Source organism: Poecilia mexicana, unplaced genomic scaffold (genome assembly GCF_051168715.1).
Source record: "Poecilia mexicana isolate PSO_F unplaced genomic scaffold, ASM5116871v1 scaffold_8, whole genome shotgun sequence".
Lineage (NCBI taxonomy): Eukaryota > Metazoa > Chordata > Actinopteri > Cyprinodontiformes > Poeciliidae > Poecilia > Poecilia mexicana.
This window is the reverse complement of record NW_028263377.1, coordinates 25,207,583-25,217,939: the sequence shown is the minus strand read 5'-3', so window position 1 is coordinate 25,217,939 and position 10,357 is coordinate 25,207,583. Positions and strand designations below refer to the sequence as shown.

At 36.7% G+C, this 10,357-nt stretch overlaps 1 protein-coding gene across 1 annotated transcript; it reads left to right on the top strand.

Annotated features, from left to right (window-relative positions):
• Positions 1–2,082: 2,082 nt before the first annotated feature.
• LOC106925702 (uncharacterized) lies at positions 2,083–8,652 on the top strand. The gene is made up of 3 exons (XM_015000158.2): positions 2,083–4,070; positions 4,153–4,269; positions 7,057–8,652. The coding sequence occupies exons 1-3, from the start codon at positions 3,541–3,543 to the stop codon at positions 7,892–7,894; spliced, it is 1,485 nt and encodes a 494-aa protein (XP_014855644.2). The 5' UTR covers positions 2,083–3,540; the 3' UTR covers positions 7,895–8,652.
• The last annotated feature ends 1,705 nt before the right edge of the window (positions 8,653–10,357 follow it).

The following is a 10,357-nucleotide window of genomic DNA, read 5'->3' as shown; positions in this document are numbered from 1 at the left end:
CACGCATTGTTGTTTTCCTTGTGGCTACACGTGGCCCGCCGAGAGGACCTGGGATCCAGAGGAAGAGAGAGAGCCAAACTTTTTTCCAAAGTTAACTATTTTAGATTTTCTTCCTTAACACACACTAAGACCTGCCTCCTGGCTCTGACTGTTTGAATCCAGTTAGCACTGGCTAACAGAAGAGCTACATTTTTTCACAGATTATCTCTCATGCAATATCACAACACAGTGACAGCTTCAACAAATATGTAAAAAAATATATCATGTTACACAATGCTGCATTAGACATTATTAGAAAGACACATAACAAAACATTATGTCTATTGTATTGTAGAAAACACCACATATTTCTTAATTTAAACTAAAGGTTTAACAGAGGGGTCCCCATGCTACGGCCCGCCTCCTCATTTGGTCTGGCCCCCTGAACAATACCAGAGCATTCAGTGTTTTTCATATATATGTGGATTTTTCTTCAACCACCAGGGGGGCTCTTGAGCAAATATGAAACTTAGGTTCCCTCAATGGAATATATACTAGTCAGTACCAGTCACCGTTTCGCTCACGGGTTTTTTCCATTTGCATTCTGGGTAAAAATTTATCTACAAACGTGAATATGTCGTCGGCTGTAATCCAGCTCCCCCCCCTCCCCGCTCCACAGTTTCACTCCTCCTCCTCCCCCCCTCCAGTTTCACTCCTCCTCCTCCCCGACAAAAGTTTTCTAAGGTTTCTTTCTCGAAAAACTAAGACCGGCCCCCGACCACAAAAGGGAACAGTTATGTGGCCCTCGCAGGAAAAAGTTTGGGGACCCCTGGTTTAACAGGTTGAGTAAAACAAAAACAACCCAGATAGCACACGATGTTAAATCAACGTTGTGCCGAAGTCTGATTAATGGTTGATTTTTGGTTGAAGTCGACAAATGACGGTGGGTCAACCATCAAACAACCATCCAGCTGTAGCAAAGTAACTACCGTTGAAACTGTGTCATTGAATCAATGTTGTTTCAATCATTCTGTGCTATCTGGGAAATGGACACACCTATTATAAAGATGCCTAGTTGCTTGCCAGGAAAAGTTCAGGAGTGTCTGGATGCAGCTGTTGAGGAGAGAAAACAAAATATAAGGAGAAAGAAACATAAACACCAAAACATGTTAGACTTCCAATGATTAACTCAATCATTTGGGGGGTTAACAATTAAATGAAATCATTTGTTCTGGCCTGGGAGAAAGACAGTAAGTACTATTTATATAGTTCTGTTCTAAAGTACTCCCCTCCCCCCCAGGCGACATTTCCCATATTAAGACCCCAAGCTTGACATGGACAGTATATTTACCGAAGTTAAATGGCTACCTGCTTTTATGTTCACAACCGGGACATCAACTCATGTTAAGCAAATAAGACAACTGTAGCTTGATATTTTTAAAAACAGGACTGAGACGTAAGTAGCATGACGTCATGAACGGTTAGCTTTCACGCGCCCAGTTCAGTTTGACTTGAAAAAATGGCCGGTACTTTGAGTTCGGTAAAAAATACATGAATAGTAATACACCGCATTTTACTTTTATAATACACAAGCAAAAACAGCATTGTAAAATATATACCATTTTGTAAAAAAAAAAAAAAAAAAAAAAGACTGCTAAATAATTTGCAATTATAGACTGCGCCAGGATTCTCACGAAGTCAACGAGAAATATTTCAAAACTTTATTCACAGAAAAGAAAGTGTTTTTATTTCTTTTACTTTACCGGGGAGGCGGCAGAAAGGCAACTCCAACTCTTAATCCAACCGAAGTCCAAAAGATGAATGTTCCAGGGTCCGGCTAGCGAGCTTGAAATGTCGTCTGACCAGTTTTCGCGAAACTGGTCACTATAAAGAAGGTGTGGTTCAGAATAAAAGGCAGAAACTGAGACCAACTGCTCTGGTTTAACGGTTCTTAGTCAGTAGCTCTGGAGAGCTGAAGACTGCAGAACCGCAACGCTGAGAATCCAACGACATGCCTGGAGAAAGGTAAAGAAATAACTATAATTTATTTACATCTGTGATTAATTGATCAACAGCTTCACAGCATAACAAATAAAATGGACTTGCTTCTGTTCACTTGAAATTGTTTAACTGAAACTTTGTGAACACAAATCCATCATTTTTAAATTATTTTTAACGAGAAACAGACAGCAGATGCTTTCTGAACAAATATATTTAATGTATTTTTCTCAATATATAGGAATAACTATAGCCTGTTAATAATAATTTGATTAAAAATGATGTGAATGTCTCCACTTTATTTACTCCATTCTGGAAGATAACTCTTATCTAAAATCAAGCTATGTTTTAGCCAACAATCTGCTGTGATAAAACCATCTATCTGACACAAAGATACTGAATGTAAGATGTGCTGAATTTAAGATCATTCAAATGGTTTAAATTACATTTAGGAGAATGTGCCATGCTTGAAAAAATCTAAAACATTAAAAATATATAAAGCCAGTAAATGAGTTACATGTCAAGACAAAGTTTAAATTATGCAAATAATAAAACTGTTTAGCACTTTACTGCAGCATATAAGGTCCAACAGAAGCCAGCAGTAAAATAAATAACTATTAAATAGATTAACTTAGGGATGTCCAAAGTGTGGCACGAGGGCCATTTATGGTCCTCTGGAGGATTTTATGTGGTCGTCCCTGACCTCATTTCAAGAATGGACCAGATCTGGTACATGCGTCGCTTCAGCTGATGAACCATTTTTCATCTTGTGGGGAAAGATTTTATTTTATTTTTTTACAGATAAATGACATAAAAAAGAGGTACAGAAATCAATTCCCAATAATTAACGATGTTTCTGCTTTCATCCGCAAACATCGACTCACTTTTACTCAAATGCAAATCATCTGGAACACCAATAAGAAATCAATCGATCCCAAAAAGTTTGAAACTATCTGAAAATATCACAGTTGTACAAAACAAATTTTCAACAAAAATCTGACTAGATTGTTGATTGTTTTGTTTTGTTACATTTTTAGCTTATTACTGTGCAAAAAAGGCATAAAACGTTTGTTTAAAAGGCGCAGTATTTAGGCTGTGATGACTTCCTGACGGCAGAGTGTCAGAAAGAGCAGGAGTTTCTTAAAGAGACAGAGGCCCAATTTCAAGGCATTAAATCACAAAATCCAATGTCTTTTAAATCATGTATGATATAAATAGCATTTTTATAACAACTGAAGATAACATAACTACTGGATTTTGCTATAAAATAACACAATGTGGCTGGAAAACATAAAACTGTCCCTTTAAAATAATTTGTGTGACATTAAAGTGCCTTCAACTTTCATGGCCAAATGTTTGGACACCAGGTTTGACCGTTCCTAACAGCAAACAAGCTAATAGTTTACATATTCTGTTAGACTTTTTATCTCTAATATATCTATTGTTAGAGATGTTTGCCTTTGTTTTTCTTATTTCTTTTTTCTAAAACAGAAACACTTCCTGTCCTACAGGTGGAGGCTGCAGCGCACCTTGTGTCAGTACGTCACTGATACTCTGACTTACATGGCAACGGTGAAAGATTTTTATGAGATATTCTCAGAATGGAAGGATTTCAGGGAAATGGAGTATGTGAAAATGATGAGTATCAAAGAAATGACTGATAAAATTGACCCCACTTTTGCCAGGTCAGAGGGCAAATGGCCGTCTTTTTGTAAATACGTCAAGAGCAGCTTGCAGCTCAAGGCGGAGAGTAAACTGTTAGATCTGGAAAAGACGCTGGCTGAAGTGCTGGAAGACACGCTGGGAGGTCTGGAGGAACTCAACACTTTCTTGGATGCAGTGGAGAAGCTGGCGGTCACTTCGCTCCATGTGTTCACTGAGAACCAGATCATCTACCTTCCTGAAAAGATCAGCTTTGATGATGTTCAGGCTGTGATCAGCTCTGCACAACAAATCTGTCCTCTCATCCTGGAGTTCAAAAGAGATGCAAAGACCTTCTTCCTCCCAAACCTTCACAATGTGGAGGTTCTGGCATTCCAGCTGCAGAATTACATCGACACCGCCAACAGGATATGTGTAATTCACAGCCAGAGGTAATTTATATTATTAAACATAAAGAATGAACTCTGATGTTGTTTTGAATAAAATAACATTTTAAGCTTTTATCTTCCACAGCTCTAACTTTGACATTTGCATGGAAATGGCTGAAGAAATTGCAGTGAATTCTGACGACCTGTGTGAAAACGACATGCAAAAGATGACAGATCAGATTAAACTACTGGACAAAATCAGGTAATTTTACACTTTTTTTTCAGTTGAATATTTGCAAGGAAGCTGGAACCTTTGTAGATTATTTTAATATAAAAATACAAGTAAAAAACCTGATAACATCATTTTACAGCCGGGAGGTTAAATCCTGCAACTTGAAAGCTATAACATGTAATTTTCATTAAAAAAATAAAAATTTCCACACATTTGTTCAAGGTGAAGTGTTTTAGAGCTCTGAATCAGGAAACAATAGAAACAACTTACCGTTCCAGAAAAACTGTTTATCGTTGAACTAACCTAGCATTCTTGAGTGCATACCCAAGAGTGATTGACAGCGCTAAGACGCGCCTCCTGGCTCTGATTGCTTGTTTCTGGTTAGCTTTGAGGGAAAGCACAAATTGATTTTTTTTAATAGATTATCTCATCTTGTCAATCAATCAAATTTTATTTGTACAGCACATTTCAGCAGCAAGGCATTTCAAAGTGCTTTACATAACTAAAATAAAAACATGTGACACTGAATAAACAGTAAGAAAGAGAGAGATTTTGAAAAAAAAGATTAAAAGAGATAAAAACATTAAAACCCTTTTAGGACTTCAGTTAAATGTCGTTTAACTGGGACGTTTTCTGGGGGGCTTTACATCATTAAAACGTAAACAGTGAGAAAGAGAAATGAAAAGAAATTAATAAATAGATAAAAAGTAAAGATAAAAACATTAAAAACATCGAAGACATCAAAACCCACACTAACCCTAATTTAGCCATAAGCAACTCTAAACAGGTGGGTTTTAAGTTGGGATTTAAAGGCATCCAGTGTTTCAGCTGTTTTACAGTTTTCTGGAAGTTTGTTCCAAATCTGTGGTGCATAGAAGCTGATTGCTGCTTCTCCTCGTTTGGTTCTGTTACTACCCAACTCTGGTCAGGGCCAGAGTTGGGTAGTAACTAGTTACATTTACTTGAGCAACTTCTTTTTAAGGAGTTTTAGGAGTATTCTTACGATGCTGTACTTTTTACTTTTACTATAGTAAAATTTCTGTATTTTCTACCTACTAATTGAAAATAACATACCAAAAATTCACCAGACACAGAGACACACCTGCAGTTTTTGTTTAATTTTTATAAGTTTTTTATTGAAAGAAACTGATTTGGAAAAATATTCTTTTTCCCGATTTTGTTATTTATTTGAATTGTCATTTTTGTTCTTAAATTACAAAAATTTCCACTTAACTTTACATTTTGGTCTGTCTGATTAAGTTTTAAATATCAAATGATTGATAATTCCATCAGTTACGCAGTACTTGAGTAGACTTTTTACCAAATACTTTTTTTATGCCAGGTAAGATAAGTTGAAGTAGTTCTACTTTTACTTGAGTAATATTTTTGGGTTCTCTGCCCACCTCTGGTCAGGACATGGTGACAGTTTGGGGCTGTCTTCAGTCTCAGAGCTAAATGCTCCTCCTTCATTGTGTATTGGACTTCACCAAAACAAATTTTTGTCACCAGTCCTATTTGTTCTGTCTATTCACCAGATGTTTTGCAGATAATGTGGCCCTGTTCAGAATGAGTCCATAGTTCCTAATAGGAAAAAGGTTAATCTCAGAGTCAGGGATGAGGCTTGGCCTGAAGTAGAGGAGATGAATTAACTTGATGTGCTGTTATTAAAGGTGGTGGAAATGACAGATGAGTTGTCTGCACTAAGGTGTGGTGTTATTGTCACAATGAAGAAAAAGCTAAGCACAAACACACCTATTTCTCCACAGTAGAGTATTTATACTAGAACAGTTTGTAGAACAATAGTCTGAATTTACTACAGTCAGTCACGAAATTAGGATTCTGTATTAGGTGCGTGGTGTTAGATAAGCTAATAGCAGCGGTAGCTAATCAACCACCGCTGTTATAATGGCTAATAGCAGCGGTAGCTAATCAACCACCGCTGTTATAATGGCTAATAGCAGCGGTAGCTAATCAACCACCGCCTTTATAATGGCTAATAGCAGCGGTAGCTAATCAACCAACGCTGTTATAATGGCTAATAGCAGCGGTAGCTAATCAACCACCGCCTTTATAATGGCTAATAGCAGCGGTAGCTAATCAACCAACGCTGTTATAATGGCTAATAGCAGCGGTAGCTAATCAATCACCGCTGTTATAATGGCTAGTAGCAGCGGTAGCTAATCAACCAACGCTGTTATAATGGCTAATAGCAGCGGTAGCTAATCAATCACCGCTGTTATAATGGCTAGTAGCAGCGGTAGCTAATCAATCACCGCTGTTATAATGGCTAGTAGCAGCGGTAGCTAATCAATCACAGTGAATCGATAAATAACTAACTCACCGAATGTCCTGTTCTCTGTACGGAAAATGTTCATCTTTTGGGTTGTTGAATCCTGAAGCGTTCTTATCAGTTGCTATGACAACGAGTGTGCGTGTAACGACGTCAACGCAGAGAGCGACAAAAAAGTAATTTTGAGTTGTCCTTTAACGGTTTTTTGCGTTATTTTCCCCTTTGCTGTGGCGCACTGCATTAAATTAATAAATTAATAAATGAATTGTTAATTAATTTATAAAGAATCGTCTTTCTGCCCATAGTGTGGTGCGGCTGCGCAAAATTTCCGGATGTCGTATAACATGCACTTCTGTGAATACATTTTTTTTTTCTTGTTTTAATGTGCATTAAAAGTTTTAAATAATCTTCTAACAATAAATTTCTTGAATGAATTATAATTATCTTGCATATAATTTTTATTCTGTTTTTTTTTTCTTTTCAATTTCATGTTAGAATTATATTTTGAATTAAAATTTGTTCCACAGGATGGACGAGGACTTTCGGATGGAGTTCCTGTTCCAGGATGTCTCTTCAGCTGGTTTCATCAGCATCTTTCATGAGCAACAACCCAAACTGCTAAGGTTTCTAGACGACGTGGAGCAGTGTGCCGCTCAGCTAGAAAAGATGAACAAAGGAGCAAAGATCTCCAGTATCACAAGCAGCTCAGTGGGAGCCGCTGGTGGCGTCCTCTCCATTGTTGGTTTGGCCTTAATCCCAGTCACAGCCGGACTGTCTGTAGGGCTGACCATCGCCGGTGTGTCGATGGGGGTAACAAGTGGAGCCAACAGCTTGGTAACCACCTTAACAGAGGTGGGAGTTAATTCTAGTCAACAGAAAAAAGCAAATGAAGTCTTTGGAAAGTTCTATGAGGATTTCCAAAAGGTCCAGGATTCTCTTGATGAGGTGATGAAACAAGTAATTAATCTGGAGCAAAGTAACATAGAGGTGTTGTTGGGAGTAGTCAGGAGTGCTCATAAACTATACACCATAGGAAAGGGTATTGATTCCATCGTTGATAGTGCTGATGTTGGTCAGGCAGCGGTTAAAGGGCCTCTCGCTCTCACCAAGGGAGCCAGAGCTGGCTTCATTGCACTTAATGTCCTCTTCCTCGGCATGGATATATTCTTTATCGCCAAAGAAAGCCTGACTCTGGCTAAAGGCAGCAAGACTAAAGTCTCAAAGTTCCTCAGAGCCAGAGCTGCATTGTTCCGCTCGCAGATAGAGTCATGGGAGAAGATCTGCAACTCTTTGTGTCAAAGCAAACTGACCAAAGAAGAAAACAAAAATATCCTGCAGATGGCATTTCTTCAAGACGACAAATAAGAAACTAGATCTGAAGGGATAAAGAGAACAAAAGTATGGATGACATTGAAAAAAGGTACATTGTGAACGGCATAATGGAGGAGCACTGCTCCATGTTGAAGGTGGATTGTCAGAAAGAGGAGGAGTTTCTTAAAGAGACAGAAACCTAATTTCAAGGCGTTGAATTGTGAAGCTAAATTCCTTTTCATATTTATATAAACAGCATTTTTATAACAACTGAAGGTAATTGGTTGTAACTTCATTGTGCTATAAAACGGCAACTTGTACCTGGGAAATACATAATTCTGCCTCTTTAAGAATTTAGTTAATTCATTTGCAAATGAGACTATTTGAAATAATGTAAACATTTCCAGATGTGCTTCCAGAAAGAATTTGATTAGTTTTCATTTAATGTTTAATGTTGTTGTTTCTTCCTTATTTCTGTTTTAATGTTCACTGTAAATAAAAACGTCTCTAATTTACAGTAAAATATACCATAAAATTCTGGCGACCACAGCTGATGACATTTTACCGTAAATTAGAGACATTTTTGTTTTTTACAGTGTAGGCCTTGATTTACAGTTTTTGCTGGTATTTCATTCATTGCTGTGGATGATTTTATATAAAGGATTTAAAAAAAAATAATGTTTGCAGTGTTATGTATTTTAGATTAAACTTTGTTTTCTCACTATATATTCCATAATCCTTCATATACATTTCAAACTAAATAGACATGTTTTACTTCTGTTTGTCATTAAAGACTGAATGCAGAACAATATGAGTCCAGTTTGATTTGTGTCTTTGTATTTATTGCTGTTAAAATGTCATTATCTTATTTTACTGTTTCCAGTTGGTGAAGATTTATTTTCATTGTATCAGATGGAAAATTAAACCATTCTGGTGTTTATTTGACAGATGCTGTAAAGCTGCAGTATTTATTTAATTAACACATTAATTAAAACTAGTCAAACTTTCTAAAAGAGGTCAGATAAACAGCAAAGTGCTGCTGTCAATATTTCAGAGAATGTGAAGAAAAAAAAAACAAAGTTGTTCATCTGGAATCTGTTATAAAAAAAACTGTCTAGCTGCCAAAATAAGGAATAATTTGAAATTGTTGGTGTTTGTCTTCAGATACATGACTTGTTTTAAAATCATGAACCAGATTCTGGTTCTGTTAGCTGGGAAAGTCATTTGGGAAAAGATTCTTTGTCTTTTTTCGTTTCTATTTGACTGTCTGGAGTTTCTCCACCAGGTTTTAAGAATAATTTAGAGATTGACGATCAGAAGCCTGATTATTGTAAATGGGTCAGAAGGTTTAAGTTATTTCAGCTCCTAATTCTGTGATCCTGTCAGATCCTGGTTTTATCCTCAATAATGAGCCGAGACTGAACATTTCCTCCCTTTGCCCACAAACAGAAGAAGTGATGAAATTCACAGAACAGGCAGCGACTCGCTGGTCTGATGATCCATCAGATTCACGGCTTTAATAAACCCGCCTGGTGTTTCCCATCTCACCTGCAGCCTAGAGTCAGATAACGAGGCCGAGGCAGGCAGAGCTGTGTGAGGCTTGTAACAATTAGTGTTCACACATTTTCTGTTAAAACTGTAAAACATTTGCAGGTTTAACTTGAAAATAAAAACCCACCTGCTGCCTTGAAAATATAATTAAACAAGAAAATAGTTTTGGTTTTAACTCATAACTTAAAGAAGCTGATTTAAAAACAGGAGGCAAGTTTTCTAAACGATGCTTTTTAAGTTCATTACTGTTGAATTCTGAGTTTTAACTTAATGCTTCACTTTAAACCAAATAATTATTTCACAATATGGAAGAAAAAAAAACTGGCCTCACCTCGTTAAAGAGCCACATTTCTCTGTTCTCGTATTTTGGACTGATCCTTTCACCAAACGACAAACAACCTCTTACAGTTCATGTTAGGCAGCATTATCAAGTCAAATAAAGTCATTTGAGTTAAAGTCCAATTTTAATACCAAGCCTTTTGTAATTTTATTGTTAAATTTGTGACTCAAATCCACCTGGAGTTCAGGTAAGATAACTCAGAAATGTTTTAATAAGCTACAAAATCTATTTCAATGAAACAAAAATCCATGTTTTTAGGAAATAAAGACAATATCGCTCATTTAATTTGGGGAAATCTTAAATATTGTGTATTGGTATTTTATTCAGACCAAACAGTAATTTGTGTTTAGCTTTAACTTTTTCACACTCATGATAAACAACAGCTGCAAACTGATAAAGTTGAAGATCAAATATTTCCCACAGCCTGCAGCAGACAGGAAGTCTGATGTGTTCACTTCCTGTGGTCAGATCGTCATCTACAGGGCTAAGAAAGTTCAACAGTTTATATTTTACTTTAAACTCAAATCGAACAATATAAACTCAATAAAATAACCATCAAACTCAAAGTTTAAGCTGTTTGAATGTAACCCAGGGTGTGGGAATTCTGAGAAAAATAATGAGACATG

Bases quoted from the DNA above. Each gene is read 5' to 3' on its own strand.
- LOC106925702 (XM_015000158.2), top strand. From the start codon at position 3,541: ATGGCAACGGTGAAAGATTTTTATGAGATATTCTCAGAATGGAAGGAT. The intron at 4,071-4,152 runs GTAATTTATATT...TATCTTCCACAG, and splicing joins TGTGTAATTCACAGCCAGAG to CTCTAACTTTGACATTTGCA. The intron at 4,270-7,056 runs GTAATTTTACAC...TTTGTTCCACAG, and splicing joins AAACTACTGGACAAAATCAG to GATGGACGAGGACTTTCGGA.